The following is a 20381-nucleotide window of genomic DNA, read 5'->3' as shown; positions in this document are numbered from 1 at the left end:
TTAATTTACAATACTGCTCTATTACAAACGTGCAACTTTGTAAAGAAGAAAAATGAATGAAGAAAAATGTCGTGCTAAAAGATTCATAAAATCTTCATTAAAAAAAACAGAAAAAAACAATGTTATGAAATCCTGCTTCCCGATCTATTTTTTGCACACTTTAGTTACAATAATAAGAAAGATCATGGTCAGCGTTGAAAGCTAAACTGATACCATCTGGCCCCTGAGAAACTAGAAAAAGAAAAAAAGAGAAGAATACTAAGAGCTCCAACTAGGCAGCATGTGAATTACCTGCATACGATATGAGTCCAAAATTCCTTATATCACAATATAAAACCTTAAGAGGCATGAAACTGAACAATGCATAATTCAAAGTGAATTCAGACACAGATGCCTAAAAGAAAAGCATGGCAGGGCACAAAGCAGCAATTAAAAAATTACTACAGTGAAGGCTGACTATTCACATTCAACAGCTCTGAAATTCAGCACAAATGCAACACTCATGATTTTAGAAAAGTACAAGCAGGCACTCGATATATCCCGTTATTATTAATGCAGGAGCAGTTCTGCAGGTTTTACAGAATTAAACGAAAAGATGGTAAAATATTTTGATACCATGTAAGGTTTGCTATGCCACCTTTCTTCTTCTGAATGTAAACCTTGTCTATTAAAAGGTTTGCAAATTGTTGCAGTTCATAAGAACAAGAAGGGTAAGTTCACTTTAAAGAAGAGGTACCTAACGTAACACATTCAGTTGCATTTTTGTGCAGCGGCATAAATGTTGATTTTTTTTCCTATTCACTAAAGTATGTATGACAGTTGGTAAGTGCCATCCTTGAAATAAAGGACCAAGTAAAGCCTGAAAACAATACCACAAGCTTTGGTCTTTTAACTGCAACGAAGTTTGTACTGCACTCTATCTTTTAACTCCCAATTTTTTGATTTCTGTATTTTTATGAATAGTGATATTCATTTGTGCTGACGGTTGGTTATTTAGATATGTAATATTAAAACCTGTAACCAAGATATTAATCCTAGGAAGGTGGATGCATAATGTAAATGCTGAGTCAGCCTCAACTACAGTATCATTGTTAAGGTGTGTCCTAACACAACTTCGATACCAGCAAGTCAAGTGATGTCAAGTTTTGCTCCAAAAATTAGTAAAACAGCTTATCAAAACCACACAGGCAGCTTAGACTATGTAAGACTTACAGGTGAGGACCGAGATGCTTCCTTCAGTTTTGACATCGTAGTTTGAAAACTTCCTATGAGATCATGAGACCCATCACTATCATAGTCATAGCACTCGACCTAAAATGAAGCATTATTCAGTGTCAGTAACAGAAATGGCCCTACAAAAGCAATAAACACTGCAATGGCACTTCTGGTTCAGGGAAACTCGAACATCCAAAACATTCCTACATCTCTATATTATGGATTTTTTCTCATGTTGCAGTCCTAGAATTGCACAGAGTTGCATTTAAAAATTACCGATTAAGAGAGGGTAAAAGCCAATATATCCAGTGTCAGATTAGGTCTTCCAGTGAAGTGGAGACGAGAATACTAAGCCATGTCAGGTCCCACGTGAGCGGGTAACATCAGTTATATTGAACTATGTTTTGGGTGTGAGGGGATGTCGGGAAGAGTAGGAGAACAATCTGTAGGGTTTTTCACTGTCATCATGGATGAATTTTTCAGAGGTATTAAGGAAATTTAAGTATCTCTGAGCATCCAGCTAAAAATCAGTTATTCAGTGATCATGAGAGTTTTATTAATATTTTTATATTACTTTATTAATCATCAAGATAACGCAAAATTTATGAGTATATGAAGGCTCAGCTGTAAATCTAGAAACAAGAATTGAATTTTTTTTTTTTTAAGATTATCAAATTTAAACAGTAACTATGATCCACACTTCACGGATCTGAATGTCAACTAAAAAAATCCCTCTTTCCTACGTTCAATGTTAACTTTTACCATTCAATCAACTCATCTTTTAACACTTCAACTCACCAAAAAGGCACAAGTGAAAAAATAGACTTATTTTCTGTTTGAGAACCTACCAGTTTGAGTGACCATAATTTTACCACCGTTACTTTAACCTTACAGTGTCCTCAAATTTTGTTTTTTCTAAAAAGCTCAATTTATGAAAGTGCCCCAACTGCCTTTCTAGGTAAAAAGCTGGGTATTTATCTATAATAGCATAGGCTAATTCCATCCACTTCTGATATTTTATTTCAGTTTAGCAACACAGACATGCTAGCTAAATTAAATTAATCAAATAACAGAAAAAAAATAATAATACCAATAATGATGATAAATAATACTAATAATAAAGCAAGAGTCAAAGTAGGAACCCCTGTTATTTGGAATCAAAACAAACTTCACAAAAAACTTTTCTGAATAGATAAGGCTTAAACTGAACAGCTATTTTCATGTCCATTTTGCCAGACTTAAAAAAATTATGTATTATATTCAAGAAACAATTTAGTTGATTACTTGGCCACTTCATTTTTAGGAATAACAAAGTAAAACAAACAGCTTCAACATACACTTGAGCTTCTGAGAGGAATTAACTTTTGCGAAAACAAACAGTAGTATTGAAGTACAAAACAGGATGCATAGATTGCAAGTTCTACATCGTGCAAAACATGCCTGTTACAGTTTCACTACTCCTACACCACTTTGAATGCACTAATAAATAAATAAAATGCATGCACATGCACTGAACAGCAACTTAAATCTCATACAAGCAGCCACAGTACCAGCAGCCTAGTGTTCATGGCAGATGCTATGTAAACTCTTTTGAACGCCATAAATTAAGCCAATCAAACACTCAGCCAAGTGCTTCAGCACCTGAAATTTAAAAGTGAAGACATTTCCTAAGCCAATAGTCATGATACCTGTTTACATTAGCACAGTGTTGGTTTTTTTTCCTCTTAAAGGGATCAAAGTTTGTCTTGCTTGATGTATTTGACGCATCTAAGCCAATTTTCAACACTTACTCCAGGCAAGAGAGAAATATTTCTTTTGTTTCATGTATGCTCTCCTGGACACACAATAGCACCAGGGAACCACGTAACAAAATTGGATATATATTTTCCCCAGCAGAACTAGGCATGCTTGCTCCAGATGAAAGGTTTACATTTTCAACACAGAAAAACTTCACTGACTGCAAACATACTCACATGGAATATATAAATCCAGAAGATAAAGAATCACTTGGTTTGTGCATCGCTGGGCATACACAAACTAAGCCATTAAATAGGTGAAAAGCCACTCATTATGGAAAAGTTGGTGGTTTTACTTACTATGACAAATAGCCCATTACGTATGCAACTGCGCACATACAAAAGTGTTAAAAGTAGTGTTTAATCCTTCAACAACATTATAATACAATTCTCTTTGTGTTTTAATGCTTGAAGTGATAGCTCTCAGACTTCTAAGTTCAAACATAATCCCACCATCCACCTGCATGTCCATAAGAACTCCAAGTAAAATTTATTTCCTCTGGAAATAAACCTACACTTCTGAGGTAAGATTCAAAAGAACATACTTTATTAAAATTATGATAGATATATAGGAATAACTCCATCTTAATAGATATATTTTAATCAATGGTCCATAGTTTTAGTATGATTGTTTACTGAAAAAGAGAAATATATTTACCGTATATGGAGATGTAAGAGCTGTCACAGCTATTTTGGGGAAAAGGGAAGCAGAGAGGAATGAGAAGGGAAAAACACAGAAGCAGCAAGGGAAGCAGGCTCTGGGCTTGTAAAGTTGTTTGTTAGTCTCCTCTATAATTATGTATTTAAATCCGTACGGGTGCTTGTAACACCTAGATCCCTGTGGCTGTTAAGCACTTTCCAGAACTGCCCCAAGTCATATGACTAATACCTGTCAACATGCAGATTAGGCTCTCATTTTTCCTTCCCAGAGGAAGAATGGCAAGTATAGCGGTTTGTTTCATTTGTTGTTGTTTTTTTTTTTTTTTTTTTTTTTTCAAATGCTAAAATATCAGGTTCCTAACGTGTTCATAATAGCTTCTAAATGACATTTTGTTTGGTTGTTTAGCCTCCCCTGAAGGGAATTCCTGAAGAAAAATATTCAGACCTTAAACATAATTTATTCAAGATAAGATTTGAAAATACAAAGAGTTGGAGACCAGTTCTGGTAAAACTATCACTTCACAGGTTTGGTTGACTTTCTGTCAGAAAGTTCAGTTTCATCTGAGGAGAAAAGTTGCAACATAGGGTATCCACAAGATACATCTGTTACCTCAGCTAGCGTATTGAGTGTTAGTAATTGCATCAGGTAGTACATTAAGAATTTCATTATTGTTACCTGTTGCATCAGTAACAGAGTATTACAAGATCTGTAACGTAGAACAAAGCATATTCTAGCCTTTAGCATGTATATTTCACTGTACAGCATCTTAACACCATCAATTGTGGCTGATGCAACACTAAAACTGTTGGATCTAAATAAGAAACTGAATTGGACATTTCAAAGCTCCTTATGTTCAACTGTTTTCCCAGACTTCCAAAGACCAACTTTTACGAGATAATGCATCACAAATGTGAGATGCATTTTCTTTTTCTTAAAACATGCATGTATCTCTGACTTTCAAATAGGAGTAAGAAACCTAATGCTTTCAATTCAACTTGAAACAAAAAGAGGCAATAACTGAAATAACACATCTTCCATTTATTACATATTTTCATTTTTTAATGCATTAATTCATACACACATTTCATATACATTACCTTGATTGACTTATCCATGTCACTGTAACACAGAGAATTGAGAGAGATTTTAAAGGGCCTCCAAGCAGGATTCAGGTTGTTTTTAATAACCTGTAAAAAACAAACAAAAAAAACCCAACCCACCAAAAAAAACCAGAATCGTATTATTCACAAGAGTGGAAAGTAGTCATCGTAATTGGTCATGCCTTCACAAACTAAACATTCCTAACATGCAGTATCATTATCCAAAAAAGATGGTATCTTTCAACTCCGTATTTTTCTAGACTGCACTGCGATCTACTGTATCATTCAGCTACTACACTGCAAAACAATAAATTTCTGCATACACACAAACACATATAAAAGCATGACTTACCAAAAAAACATGGAAAAAGATTACATTGGAATTTCTGAATACATCAACGCTTTGGAGACTACAATTCACTCCAGCTTATATTTATTCTGAAATGTCACTTATTGAAATATGCCCTCAAGAAATTCACAGTATAGTTAAGCACAAACAGTGCACGAGGATAAAGAGACGCCCTACTGCACACAGTTTCTCAAGCTGAATGCTAAACAAGTAATAGTTAACAGTAATACTGAAGAACCTTCAGAATTTGCCAACTGGAATGTATCTGTAATATACCAAATACACCAAATAATGACCTAATAAAGCATAAGAAACTACACACAATAAGTAACACTTAACTAGTAATACCTAGTAATAGTAATACTTATACTTCCAGCACCGTAGGAGTGCAGAGAAAGAAATACCTCCTCCTTTGAAAATGAAAACAGTAAATAATAGTAACCATAAAAAGGTTTTTAAAATCTGTCACATAAAGTACTAATCCTTCAGCCAATTCTGGGCTGGAACAGCAAATTCTGGATTCATTATTGAAACTGAAGATGACCGAAATCCTCATGGAAGAGATACATTTTATGCAGAAGAACCACCTAATGATAGAAACTGTTTTTATAAATCTGACACAAAAAGGATTTATAATTCTTCAATATCCATCCTTCAAAATGACAATGGTCACCACTTTAAATGTACACAGTACCTCAGTTTTGACTAGCACCTGAGCTTCCACTACAGCGAGACATTTTGAATCTACTCCTACCCTGTCAGTTGCTGGCACAGGACCTGCGTACCTCCCTCCTGGGTGGAGGGTTGCTGCTGCTCAAGCACGTTTTCTCTCACTCAGCATTACCCTTGGCTCACCCTTGCTATGCAAGCATTTGGTATAATTACTTTCATTAGCAAAGGGTACAGCTAGGTGACACTGACCTAAGAACAGCACAGTCACAGGAATGCCCAAGTTCTAACCTCGGAGTAGCACTGAGACAAATGTTCCTGTGTGAGTCTGCAGTACCTCTTCAAAACATTTGTTTTATTCTAGACTGAAGGAAGCTTGGGGCCGGGGTGGGGGGGGAGTATTTCCCGGTGGCATAAACCAGAATCAGAGTAAGGTAGACTTCCTGTCCTATCAGAAAATCAGCGGAAGAGTGGAGGTGATTTCTAACCCGTCTGCATGTCAACTACCAGACCATTCTCTTCTTTTTTGTAAGGCACTGTACCTCTAGTGCCGTGACACACTGGAAGTGAAATAACCTTAATCTCTAGGTTGTTGACTGAAAATATCCTACCTCTGTTCTGTGAACCATCACCCAGTTTCCATCTCCAGTCTGCTTGTGGAATTCCAGATAAGGATCTGACTTTCCAAAAAAATCCTGTATTTAAAGAACATGTAATTATCCCAGAACAGCCTGTGGCATGAATTTCATTAAATGCTAGTTAAAACACACTTAGATTAACAAAAAGTAAACTACATATTCAGAGAAGAAAAGCTTTAGATGAAGAAATGCAAGTCTGATAATATTACCACCTGTGAAAGACAGGAAGAAAACGTGGCATGTCCGTCAATTTAGGATAAAAGTTCTGCAGTGTCCACACACTGAATACCTGACAGCTTAAGCAAAAGAATACTTACAAGTACTATGACAGATAGTTAGGAAATTAAGGATTTCACCCAGTTAAAAAAAATTATCCTTAAATCAATGGGGAAAAATAATAACATTTTTTCCATTTTTTTTTAATTTTTGACACAGTATTTTAGCCAGCCCCAAAATATTTAACGTAACAGATTTATACACTCCAATCACACTCTTTACCATTTATTTCAGAGAGCTAACAGGTAATCATTCATACAACTACTCACATCAATAGATATACCAAAAATACTTTATCTTTATGATCAAACGTAAAGATTTACATTTAAATGGAAGCATGCTATTCACAGAATATTCCTGCAATGCACTTGTCTTATTTAGAAATATGTTATAATTCATTTCAAAACAGTCAATGAAGTTACTCTGAAGCAATCTTTCTTCAATTTCTTTTTTAGCGTAAAAAAAAGTCTTAATAGATTTCATTATTTCAGCAAAAATAAGAAAGAACAATTTAATATTTCCTTTTTGAGAAGATTCTGAATTTACTACTTTATCAAATAAACAGCAATACCTTATTGTCCAGTTTCCTTGCTTCGACTTCCAATACCACCACCCTGTTATCCTTCACTTCTTCTGCTGTAATCTAGATAGGCAAACAAAACAAAATACTTGTTTTGTATTCAGGCACTACATACTTTTGTATGTATGACAAGTCCTTGACAGGTCCCTGAAAAATCATGTTTGCTCACAAATGAAACATTAAAAAAATGGGGTCAAGGGAAGGAGAAACGATTTGACATTGGGATTCACTAGATGATGATCATGACAACTAAAAATACTGCCCAAACAGTAGCACATCAGATGCCATAATTATTTTGATGGACGCAATGAGACTTACAGACACAGAAGGTGGGCTAGTCTCCTTCTGGATGACAAAAAAATATTAGTGGATGAAAAAAAAAGCTTTAAGATACTTTTTACAGCACTGTAGACTAGACACACTGTGCTGAAGCTCATAACTAGCTAAAAAAAAACCAAAACCACAAAAATATATAAGGATAAACAGTAAAGAGATTTATTGTCTTAATTGTCTTACCGTAATACTTCCTTTTCCAGCAGGTCTGCCATTTTTAAGTACTAATGGTTTTGTCAGAGTCCTGCTAGAAACTATCTGCCAAGACAAAATTTGAATATCAAGCATTATTAGCGCAATTTAACAGATTTTCAAAGGAATTAAATGAGATAGTACTGTATTTTCATTTGGGGAATTTTTCCCCTCATTATGAAGATGACAGCACTACATTTACTTCCCATGATCTCCTATAAATAAATAGGTAGTACTTGATACATTTCAAAATTTTAAAATACATATTCAGATGAACACATGCAGAGTCTCAGGAGCAATATGAAATAAAATGTCTTGTAGTAACTTGATACACGTACATGGACAAAGATAATGAAGTAGGGTTTGATATATTAAAGCTTCGGCATTTCACTGCATCATAATACTTTAAGTAGCAATCTCAAATTGTTCTGAAGTTTTCCGTACATACCATTCAACCACATGCAAGCCACATTTCATAAATGGCTTCAGCAAACAGATTTACAAACACAATGTTTGTCATACAAACAAATATCAACCTCCCCCTGCAATATTTCTAGTTGATTTTATTTCATTCTCTTCAGGCAATGCTTTCTCAGAAGTGTGTCTATTCCCTCCGCAGGTCCTTCTTTACTTTAAGAATGAACGATTAATTTTAAATTATTACTGAATTTCGTTTCATTCACAATGCCTCCATGTTCATAACGCACTTAAAATAAAATTACTTTAGACACAGGGGAGGAAAAATCCCAAGAAGATTCTCCCGAGAAGTGCCTTCAAAGGATCTATTAGAAAGAACAAGTTAAAAAGCAGCCGCCCAATCGTGACAGCACAAATAGCAGAATTTGACAGGGAAACAGGAGTGAAAGCAACAGTAGGCAGAACCAGAATCGCTGCTTGCCTTGAGTGGAAAGCAAATTACAAGGTTAACATGACATAAGAGTGTTCACAAGGGCCGGTATACACCAATTCTCTTTTACAGAGCGTAAAAATAAAAATTTGAATATTAGAGTAAATAAACAACAATTACTACTTTGTGGTTATTGATAGTCCACTTTCAGATAGCAATCTGGACAGTCACCATTCTAGAGTACATTTCAGGGCATCATCTCAAGACCTTTTGCAAATAAAATGTATATACACTGAACTGAGGCTTGAAAAAAAACAAATGAAGGGAATCCTATTCAACTTAAGAGTACCTCAACTACACAAGAACACGGTGACAAATTTAAGATAAAAGTACTTAATGATTTGCATGAACTTACATTTTCTTAATTCTAAAGGAAATCATGTGCATACTTACTTGTCCCAGTGTACATTCAAATTCTCCTAAGAAGTCATCATCATTCAGATCATAGGTTTTGTTATCGATGTCATACATTCCAAATTTAAGTTTCTGAACAAGCTCAAAATAGTAATCAATTAGGAATTTCTTGGCAAACTTTGGGTTCAAGGAATTCTTAACTCTTTCTGTGCGATCAACCTGAAGTTAGAAAGATATCACTTTATCCAGGAATTCACCAATGAAACAAGCACTCAAAAAAGAAGTATCAAACTATTAAGACCTTCAAAAGTTCTTTTTAGTATAAAGTATAAACCCATATCTTTCTACAAACTTTTCATCAAATATAAATAACCACATTACAATACAAATCCCACTGCTGTAAATCAGAGATATTTGAGGACCTGTTTTTCTTTGCTCCCTGTAAGAAGTGTCTGTTCCTGCACAGGAAGACCAACATAAAAATGGTAGATTGTCCACTGCAGGATGAGATCCTAGTTTTGGAGTACTGTATTTATAAAGGCACATTTAAGCACTTGGAAGACTTCTTCTGTTGATCCACACATGGCTGGGGGAACAATGCTAGAAATCAGACAGGTGTAATTATTTAGTAGAAAATGATTATCAGTGTCCTACCTGTATAACTATTATAGACATAATCTAATGAAAAATATTCAGATATGCTGGTATATAATTAAAATATTTTAATGAAATCATACGCTCCAGTGTTTTAAAAGGTTCAACAAGTTGGACTCTGTTTTTAGCAGATTCACGAGAAGCATCACACTGTACCTCATACCACTGCTGACCACTCGTGTTCTGGAGTAGCACACACAGCGGGTCTGACTTGGACCCAACATCTTTATCCAAGAGATTGGCGCAGGCAATAGTCAGCTCCACCTTTGTCACACACTGTGCCGCCATTTCTTAAGCTAGAAAGCAGGAACAGAAATCATTATTTTAAAAAATGGACTAAAAAGCAAACAATGGGATCGTCACAATGCATTAGTTCTCTAATCATTATTATAACTGTCAGCCTGTCAGGAAAAAGATTTGAGGCTCCAAATGCAAATTTTAAGATGTATGATGTACCAACATTACAGTATTACTGTCATTCTCTTGGCTTCGCCATGCAGGTATAAAACTTCTTTTCAAAATCTGCACATAAGAAACAATACCAAGTTTCTTAGAATGCCTGAGGAACCAAACTGAAAACAGGATACACCACAAAGAAAGCACAGTGACAATAAAACTTCGGAAGCTCTAAATTACCTCCTGCAAAGCTCACATGAATGGCAGTATCTTATAATGTAGATATTAATAATAAATCAATGAATAAGGGAAAAAAAAATCATATTATATACTCCCCCACCAAACATTTGTAACAAAATGCTGAAGCCACGAGTATGGCAGAATTGGAAAAAAAGTTTAAGTGGGTAAAAAGGAATAGGAGATCTTGCTTCACTAAATCTTAAAAAACAACTATATTTTTTAATAATAGGGATAAACTACTTTGAAGCCAAGCAACAACTGAGAATTAGGAGGAAGCGCTCTTTCTGGAGGTTCATTTTAAAAACAAATAACAACCAAAAGCTTTCTCATATGTCCTCGGTAAGTATCGCAATCAGTTTCCATTAGAATTAGAAGACCAGCAGATATTACAAACCAACAGAAACAACTTCATTAGCAGTTATGAATCCCACTCTGGGATAACATACATTTGCAAGCCTAATTAGGTCTGAGCAGCAGATATTTTCTATATGAAAAAAATCGCTATAATTATACTCTCCAGAAATACAGCTGATCATTTCCAGCACTCTTTGGGAGGTGAGCCTCTACAGTACAATTGTCCTTGACTCAGAGGTTAAAAGTGCCAAGTCTTTCCACAAGCAGCCTATCTGGGAAGTTCCCAAGCCTCTTTAGCTTCAGGTTCTCCTTCTCTACAGTAAGCCCACAGTCTAGGCACAGTATCTCTCTGGATTCACTTACCTTGAAAGCGCATGGGACACTAAACAGAGTTAAGGAAGGAAAGGCAACTGCTTCTATCCAACCAGCTCACTTGCACCATACACATATAGCGTACTTGAACGTGAAACTATACTTAACCCAAGCCATCTCTCTTCCTTTCACTGTATTCATATGACTTTTGGTGTAAAGGAACTTGTTTTAGAGGCAAAAAGGGGAAAGAAAGATGGAAAAGAGGAACAATGAACTGAAACCAGGAGAAAGTAAACACTGTGGTCTGAGGGAATTCTCCTGAGGCTTCCTTTATTCCACTAGGACACACTTCACACTTTGCCCCTCCATCTCTGTTTTGCGATATTAGAGATGAACCTTTTGGAGACTGAAGTAAATGTTAAGGGATCTGTGAAGGAACCATTTGAATATCCATGCACATACACTACTTTTAAGCAGCATGTCAGATTCATGGAAATCCTCCTGCACCTCCCAAACACCTAAACATGATTCCATCTTTGAGTATCCTTTGCTCACATGACTTTACTAAGTTTCAGTCATTGTCCTTGAGGGAAAAAAAAAAAGAGTTAAGCTCTAAGTTTCAAGTATTTAAATTGTTTTTAAACTAATGTATTTTAGGCTTAGAAAGCCTTCCTTTAAAAAACAGTCTGACCCCTTTTTCCTGGTTCCCTTTTTATACTGATATTTTCCATTCCCTATTTGCTTTCCTGGCTGCCAGACAGAGCTCGTTAACAGTCAGTGGCTTTGCCCATAGAATCCAGCGTAGACCAGTGCATGACTCCTTAATGGCTGTTTCCAGAAAAACAACTTTCTGCTGACAAAATGATGTTCTAAAAGCTACCGATGCTGCAACAGCAAGTAGAAAGGTTTTTCAAGAAATTCAACAGAATTCAAACTTGAATTGAGATATACTTCTCAAAACAGTCAAAATTTTCTTGCTCTAACTTCCCTGAAACTCTTTATTATTAAAGTCCCCAAAAGGACTTATAGCCAAATTTCTTTTGTTAAAGTAACGTTTCCAAAATCACTGGTAAACTGTGGTGGGTTGACCCTGGCTGGACACCATGTGCCCACCAAAGCTGCTCTATCACTCCCTTCCTCAGCTGGACAGGGGAGACAAAAATGCAACAAAGGGGTCACGGGTCAAGATAAGGACAGGGAGATCACTCAACAATTACCATCGCAGCCAAAACAGACTAGTGCCAATTAGGAGTCAGAATAGGGAAATGAGAAATAAAAACCAAACCTTAAAACACCTTGCCAAACCACTGCCGTCTTCCCAGGCTCAACTTCACTTACGAAATCTCTACCTCCTTCGCCTGAGCAGTACAGGGGGACAGGGAATGGGGGTTGGGGTCAGTTCATCACACATTGTTCCTGCCACTCCTTCCTCCTCGTGGGGAGGACTCCTCACACTCAGCATGGGGTCCCTCCCACGGGAGACAGTTCTCCACGAACTTCTTTAACGTGAGTCCTTCCCACAGGCTGCAGTTCTTCATGAACTGCTCCACCGTGGGTCCTTTCCATGGGGTGCAGTCCCTCAGGATCAGACTGCTCCAGCACGGGTCTCCCATGGGGTCACAAGTTGTGCCAGCAAACCTGACCGTGCACGGGCTCCTCTCTCCGTGGATCCACAGGTCCTGCCAGGAGCCTGCTCCAGCATGGGCCTTCCATGGGGTCACAGTCTCCTTCAGGCATATCCACCTGCTCTGGTCTGGGGTCTTCCATGGGCTGCAGGTGGATGTCTGCTCCACTGTTAACCTCCATGGGCTGCAGGGGGACAGCCTGCCTCACCATAGTCTTCACCACGGGCTGCACGCAATCTCTGCTCCAGCACCCAGAGCACCTCCTCCCCCTCCTTCTTCACTGACCTCAGTGCCTGCAGAGTTGCTTCTCCCACTCCTCTCTTCTGGCTGCTCCCGTTGTTCCCCTTCTTAAATACATTATCTCAGAGGTGCTACCACCATCATTGATGGGCTTGGCCTTGACCAGTGGCAGGTCCACCTTGGAGCTGGCTGGTGTTGGCTCTATTGGACATAGGGGAAGCTTCTGGTGGATTCTTGCAGAAGTCGCCTCTGTAGCTCTCCCCCTCCTCCTACCAAATCCTTGTCAGGCAAACCCAATACATAAACAGATAGCATCCAGTCAAGTTAAAAATCCGGTCATCTTTTTCTACTTTGCATGTGTGCATGTCCCACTTCTCTTACATCACAAGTACTTTCTCACATGAATATGTCAGTTCTAGTTACTCTCTCTCCTCCTCCACACGTCACTGACTCTCCCACTATGCATCTGCTGTGGGAAAAGAGGAGATATAGCAAAAGGTGCTGTGCAAAAAGAGTCCTTTAACACACAGAGAAAGGTAGAATAAAAAAAGCTACTTTCCTTCCCCAAAATACAAATGCTCTTGTATGAGACCTAATAATTGCATTCATATTAGATAAAAGACAATCTATAACAAGAATACACATTGCTCCAAGTGGAGGATACTCAACTTGAAACCCAGATACAAAAACAAAACTTCCCAAATCCTGAGATGGTCTGGTGATTTATTTAATCTCTTCCATTTCCAGTTTTGTAAAATCCAAGATGAAAAATAATGCAAGGCATTGTCCTCAGAGGTTTTGAGAATATTCGGAATCAATACCTGTATTATGGGTTGAAGAGGTCCATAATGCTTCTAATGCATTTCAAGAAATAATTTTGCTATTTTACTTGAAAAAAGACAACATGATTATCCATAATACCACGACTGATACATTTTACAGTAAGTAGTTGTATATAACCTGATTTTCAATAACATTATAAACATTAAAAGTTATTAAAATGCTTACTAGTGAAAATAAGTCATCTCTCATTAACCCAAAACAGTATTTACAGTAGTAAAACTCAGTAAATAAACAACAAATACTTCTCTTACAACATCGCAGTCATTACAGAACTTGCAGAGGGCACACAGATCCTTCACATGTGTGAAGTCAGAAGTCTTTTAAACAGCAATAGCTGTTGGAGCTCTGCATATGCTGCACGAATCCTCGTAATCCCATACTGCATGAAAGGAAGCATGACTTCAGCTCCACCCAATTCTCCTCAGGTCTGAAACCCTGTGTTAGCTGAAAACTTCTGAAACAGGTTTGGGAAGTGGGTGGTAGGATTCCTAAAGATAAACATTCTCAAGGATCAGAGTCATTGTCAGGTAAGCAAGCATGCTCTTTTTGATGACTTGATGGAATAGAGAGTCCAGCAAATTGCTGTCTCTTCAGGATGGTCGAAATAAGAAATCGCAGCCGCACTAGTGCGTTATCTCTTGAAATGCCATTCTACAACACACTGCCAGACCTAGTAGGCAAATCAAACACAAAATATTCTAGATACACGGCTGGATGACTTGCACATTTGGGATACTGGAATAACTTTACATGGGCAGATGATATTGTTTGGGCTCTGGTAGGATGAGCCTTGATTGCCAGTAAATTACATCACATCACAAGAGACTTATTTATTCAACTAGTTATTGTTATGAAAGTAACTATGCTCCCCAATGACCAAATATAATTAAAACCTCTGCTTTTCTCAAGCTATCAACTGTTTGTCCTCTATGCAGGGTACACCATAAAGTGAGGTAACACACACCAGAATGGGACCAGATGACAGCTCAATAGTCCTTTTTATTCGAATAGCTTTTATGACCACAGGAGCGTAAGAGGCTCTTAAAAAAACACTGATAATTCTGTACAGGAGAGTACTGACAATTACTATATAAACTGTGCAGCAGAATTTGCAACATCCAGACTCTGAACTGCAGCAACGTACAGTCACAAGGGAAATACTTGTTCCTGATCCTATGCCTTGTCTAGGCTGCTCAAGAGCACGATTAGGTCAACTAAGTATATTACAAGTCCTTCTGCTTGAGCTGTTCATTATCAAAGCAAAACTGCAAGTCAAGGACTTGACTTGTCTTGCAGTTCCACCGATCGTAATGTTCTTTGAATTCCACTAATGGTTCTATTGAAGATAAGTGGCATCTGTCAAATAACACAGCCAATGTCTGCTTTTCAACAGAAACCGTCAGCATGGCATTCTACCTCGAAAGGAACAGATCTATTATCAGAATAATCTTCTAACAGAGCATTTGAACTGTCACCCTGCAGCAGTCCTGTCAATGCTGCAATACCAGAGGAGAGTACGGGCTTGCCCAGATAACCTTCCAGAGTAGTACAATGATATGTTTGTAGCTATAGGTGCTTCCCAGTCTGACAAGCAGAAATACATAACCAAAACATGACAAAAACACTAATGAAGTGAGCACTGGGTGTGGTATCATTTCCTTTAGTCACAAGTCTCAAACCTGTTCTGAGGTAAGCTATTGCTGTAATAGGACATTTGCTAGTGCCTGTGAACTACTAATAACAATAGACAAAAAAAAAAAAATAATACCTATTTTGTAGTTACCTAAGGGCCCAGAGAGACATAGAAAAAACAGGGGAAACATTTAAGAACTTGCTAATAAAGTCTATTCCTCATCAGCTAATCTTCTAACTATAGTGCTACACCTAACCATTTTATGTAAACTGTGTGCCAGACTGAAAACATCAGTACCATATACAAGCAGCGTTCCAAATCTTCTTGCATTACGTATTTCACATGACCCTGGGCAGATGACAACATGGAAATAAATTCATTATTCTGACAGACTACAAAAATTAACGTTGAACCAAGCCTAAACCTGAGGTAATGCATATGAAGGTTTACTGTCCTGAACATTCAGTGTGTGCAATTGTTCAGTCTCTGCTCTTTCAGACAGGACTAAAATACCATTTCTGTAGTAAAGATCTCTAAACCTGTATTCCTTAGAACCTCTTTTATTGCATCTCGGACCAAGCAGTAATAGCACTTCTTGCAACAGCCTTTTACAAGAAGGGTTCCGGTGAAGCGCTGTCACAAAGATGGACAAAACAAGATTTAAATGAAAATAATCTGGGAGACATCTACCTGACAATATAACCTGCTCAATCCGTAATCTCAGCATAGTCCTCTAGCATCTCTTTGTAACAGTTGCATATGCAAAGAGTAGAGAATGACAACATATTCCCAGAAAATGCCACATCTACTGCAAGAAGCTGACAATGAAATTATGACAACAGACACATCTTTCCACTGATGTGGAGTAGTAGTAGCGCAATTTCTAGTCATCCTGGACCACATGTATATAAATGTATATTTAAAAAAAATCTCAAGGTAACCCTTCAATTCACAAGGAAACGGACTGCCTCACAGGAGCTGAGATTTCATATAAAGTTACAAACACTAAGATTGTTTCATAACTTAATTTCATCACGGCATTTGAAAATTAGAGGGTGCTCTAAATCTGAATTGTCTCCTCTCTTTTCAGGCAACACAGCTGATAAAATTCTAATGTGGCATTAGCTGATGTGCTCACAAGTTCAATAACAGAAGCAGCTCAAAGTAATAAATCCCAACTTGCATTGTTCTACAAGTATTTGAAGGATCACACAAAACCTTGAGTTTGTGAGAAGGTGTACATTCTCACATTCACTATTTATTATGCACGAAGGAATCATTCATAAAAGGAACAAGTGAGATTACGCTGATAAAACCCTAATGACTACAGAACTAATTTTACTGAGGATTATGCCAAACAAAAATAAGAGCTAGTATTTATGAAATCTGAGGCATATGAGTGTGTGAGAAGGGAGACATTCTTTTCTCTATGGGAAATTAATCATCTATTTATACAAGCTTCATCATACTCAGGCAGTTCAAATATTTATCTACTGGACTGGTAGCACACTGGTGTAACAAGTCAGGCAACTCTTTGTAGATAGTTCCTAGATATAAAAATCTATTATTAAATTACACTGCCAAAAAAAACGTATTTAGAATTCTATTTTAAAAAATCCCACTGCTCAGATCAGAAACTATTAATTTGACTTCTAGGACATCTGTTCGCAAGATGACTTAGAAACAGACATTTCTAAATATCTTTCTGTTGACCCGTTTATTCCCGAATATGAGTGTTCACCCTTTAGGCATATCTTTAATACTGAGGGTCCTTCCCAGCAGCCTCCTGACACAAAAGTATTTTTAGAATTTTGGGTGATGTTTTGATCCAAGTGAACTAAACTATAAAAGGTAATATTGTGCCCTGAACAAGAAAATCTTTAAGAAACACAGGTCTCCTGATTTCAAAATTTAATTATTTTAAGCAGACAGCATTCAACCAAGGGAAAACATTGTTTCCTGCATATAAGTTTTATCAAAATATTTTTCTGTCAATTAGTCTATGGAAAACAATCTATCAGGTATGCAATTTGAATAGTATCTTAAATCACGTATTCTTCATTGTAATTTCTCTGGGTAGAGCCACTGACTCACTTTACATAATTAACACTACCCAGAAGAAAAAAAAAACCTTGTACCTCACTAAAACTTGCTGCGCTTTACCGCAGAAACAACATGCAAGTGATCACGTTTTAGACTAATCCTTCTTACAGTCCATTTCAAGTCTGGCATGTTGTGACACTTCACTGTTACAAATACTAGTTCTTAAAAATGAGTTTATGGTAACTTACCTCAGAGGCCTGCCTCTGGGCTTTTCAGCAGAAGGCTAAAGTGTCAACAGTAGCATTAAAATGTGAAACAAAAGAAAATTAAAACCAAGAATTGTTATTCCCATAAATCAATCAAAGTAACAAGTTCAAATGCATATACTTTGAGGAACTAATGCTCCTCTTGAAATAAATAACTTGTGCAACAGTTTTACGTGCCCATGACAGCAGCACCATAAAGATTATTTATGGGAAACTCAGAGCCTTAGTTAGAGAACAAAGTACAATATAAATTCTATATTTAAAAAGTCCAGCAAGAAAGGCCCTTTAAGATTTTAAAAACAAAGATCAGATTATCTTTTTTGTGCTATTCATTTAATGCTTTTTTTCCAATAAGGTGACAGAATTTTAAAGTAGACCAAAATCAGCAGCTTGCAAACTCTCAACGTGGCTTGTACTCCAAGAAACCTATGCTTTCCTATGCTGCTAAAGGTTGCCCAAGAAACTCCATAAAAACACTATCCCACAATGGTCTCGCATATCATTTTGTATCTCAGAATAAACAATACCACTAACTTCAAACTAACACAAAATTACATTTTATATAGCCCAGATGTATTTCAAACCTTCCTATAGGCAAACCAAGAGCTCTCCTGTCAGCTGTCCTTCAATTCTGTATCATAGCAGCTACTTGCACTCTGCATTCACTGTGTCTGGGAGGCATCATACATGCTCTGCATATATATATAGGCAGTGACTCTGAACACAGGCACACAGCAATCATGCTACTTCCTGGAACCATCAGATTATTGCACGTGTGCTAGCCACCTACCATGAGGACTTGCTAATAACCCTCCTGGATGTGACAGGCACCAGAAGCAAGTTACCACCACTAGAACTAATTCAGCTGGCTCTAACTGTGCCTTGAACAATGCACTGAGTGAACAGGTATGCTCGATCCAGCTACAGGATGGGAAGGATCTACAGGATACAGTCTTCTTTCAACCACAGAAACAAGTATGAAGCAAGTGATACAAATCATTAAGACTATTTCTTAAAAAGAAGCTCGGACCCAGCAACCCAGCCCAAAACTCCTACATTCAGAAATCCTTCAAGCGCTTAATAATGCCACTTTTAAATCCCTCAGCGACAGTCTCTCATCTAAAGCAGTATTAAAGACAAACCAAAGAAATTAACCATGAAACAGTAAAGAGCACCATAATTCTTCTTCTTGTCTACATGTTTCCACATGCCACACCACAACTTCAAATGTGCTGCTAGAAAGGGCCGTTATTAATCTTAGCCTAACTGACCCAAGAAGAGAAGTAATTTTGTTGGGTTTAGCAGGAACTAATATTGACAAATACTAACTTGATCGTGCATTATTTATGTTGGAAGAGCACCCCAACTTTCACTGAAAAATAAACAGAACAGGGAAGGAAAAAACTTATCTTACTACTTAACTATGTCCCTAAAGGTATTTCGTAAAGTAAACCACGGTAATGACAGCATCTGATTCTAAGTCAGAATTAAGGGGGGGAGGGGGGGAATTAAACTCCACCCCAGGTGATAACATTAACCTATCTGTGGAGTTGGGGTTTTAGTTTTATTACCCCTAAAAGGCGGCTCTTTGGTGGTGTTTGTAAAAAACAGCTACTATGGCTCCCCTCTAGCCTTAAATTCTGGAGAAACATTAATGCCTTGGGCGTAACACAAAGCTGTAAAAAAGGCTGTAAAAACAATGTGGTACAGCACCGCTACCTTGGAATTCAGGCAGATGACATTCAATAATGGCTTAGTTATTCAACCTACCAGAAATGGACTTTTGCTTTCAACAGCTGAACTACAATTAGTCTAACAGTCACATATAATGGATTTGTATAGATTTAATTCTGAGATATTTAACACAAACATACTTGTTGGAAAAACACTGCAACAGAAAGACAAGACCACTTCTGTCTGGTTCTCCTTGCTCCTCTACACATCTTTCTTACTTATTTTTTTTCTTATAATGCCTTTAGTGTTCTGCATGCCCTTTGAAACATCCTACCTCTGTGATTATACATATATAAAGTTAAAATTTAAAACTTCAATTGAAAAATAAATAATCTGGGATGAAGTTTGACTCTAATTACTTTTATGAAATAAACTTTTTTGTGCCATCACAGAAATATCTTTAACTTGAACTTTCAGGGACATAAAATTCCCCAAAAAATAAATGTAAGTTTTGGAGGCGGAGTGATGTATATTACCTTGAGGGTACTTATAGAATCACAGAATGGTTCGGGTTGGAAGGGACCTCAAAGATCATGTAGTTCCAACCCCCTGCCATGGGCAGGGACACCTCCCACTAGACCAGGCTGCTCAAAGCCCCATCCAGCCTGGCCTTGAACACTTCCAGGGATGGGGCAGCCACAACTTCCCTGGGGAACCTCTTCCAGTGCCTCACCACCCTCCAGTAAATAATTTCTTCCCAATATCTAATTGAAATCTACCCTCTTTCAGTTTGAAACCCTTACCCCTCATCCTATCTTTACGCTCCCTGATAAAGAGTCCCTCCCCATCCTTCCTATAAGCCCCCTTTAGGTACTGGAAGGCTGCTATAAGGTCTCCCCGGAGGCTTCTCTTCTCCAGGCTAAGAATACACTTTGAAGATATGGGTAAGGAAGCAAAAGTGAAGAGCTTTCGTATTGTAGCTTTTCCCTAGTGGAAGAGTAAATTATGACAACATGCACGTCAGCCAAGGC

At 37.4% G+C, this 20381-nt stretch overlaps 1 protein-coding gene across 4 annotated transcripts in view; it reads right to left on the bottom strand.

Moving 5' to 3' along the window:
* CPNE3 (copine 3) overlaps positions 1-20381 on the bottom strand; it is a 33031-nt gene that overhangs the window by 11608 nt on the left and 1042 nt on the right. For 3 of the 4 annotated variants that reach the window (XM_074577386.1, XM_074577387.1, XM_074577388.1), the window contains exons 3-9: positions 9881-10020; positions 9110-9289; positions 7801-7875; positions 7276-7347; positions 6402-6485; positions 4770-4859; positions 1213-1311 (exon numbers count right to left, since the gene is read on the bottom strand). In XM_074577386.1, the coding sequence (XP_074433487.1) occupies positions 1213-1311; positions 4770-4859; positions 6402-6485; positions 7276-7347; positions 7801-7875; positions 9110-9289; positions 9881-10012 (732 nt within the window). In that variant the 5' untranslated portion in view covers positions 10013-10020. Of the gene's footprint in view, positions 1-1212; positions 1312-4769; positions 4860-6401; positions 6486-7275; positions 7348-7800; positions 7876-9109; positions 9290-9880; positions 10021-17658; positions 17694-20381 lie in introns of all 4 variants that reach the window. The other variant, XM_074577389.1, reaches the window with a different exon arrangement.

Source organism: Larus michahellis, chromosome 2 (genome assembly GCF_964199755.1).
Source record: "Larus michahellis chromosome 2, bLarMic1.1, whole genome shotgun sequence".
NCBI lineage: Eukaryota > Metazoa > Chordata > Aves > Charadriiformes > Laridae > Larus > Larus michahellis.
Note: the sequence above shows the minus strand (reverse complement) of the source record. Positions and strands in the feature narration are given on the sequence as shown.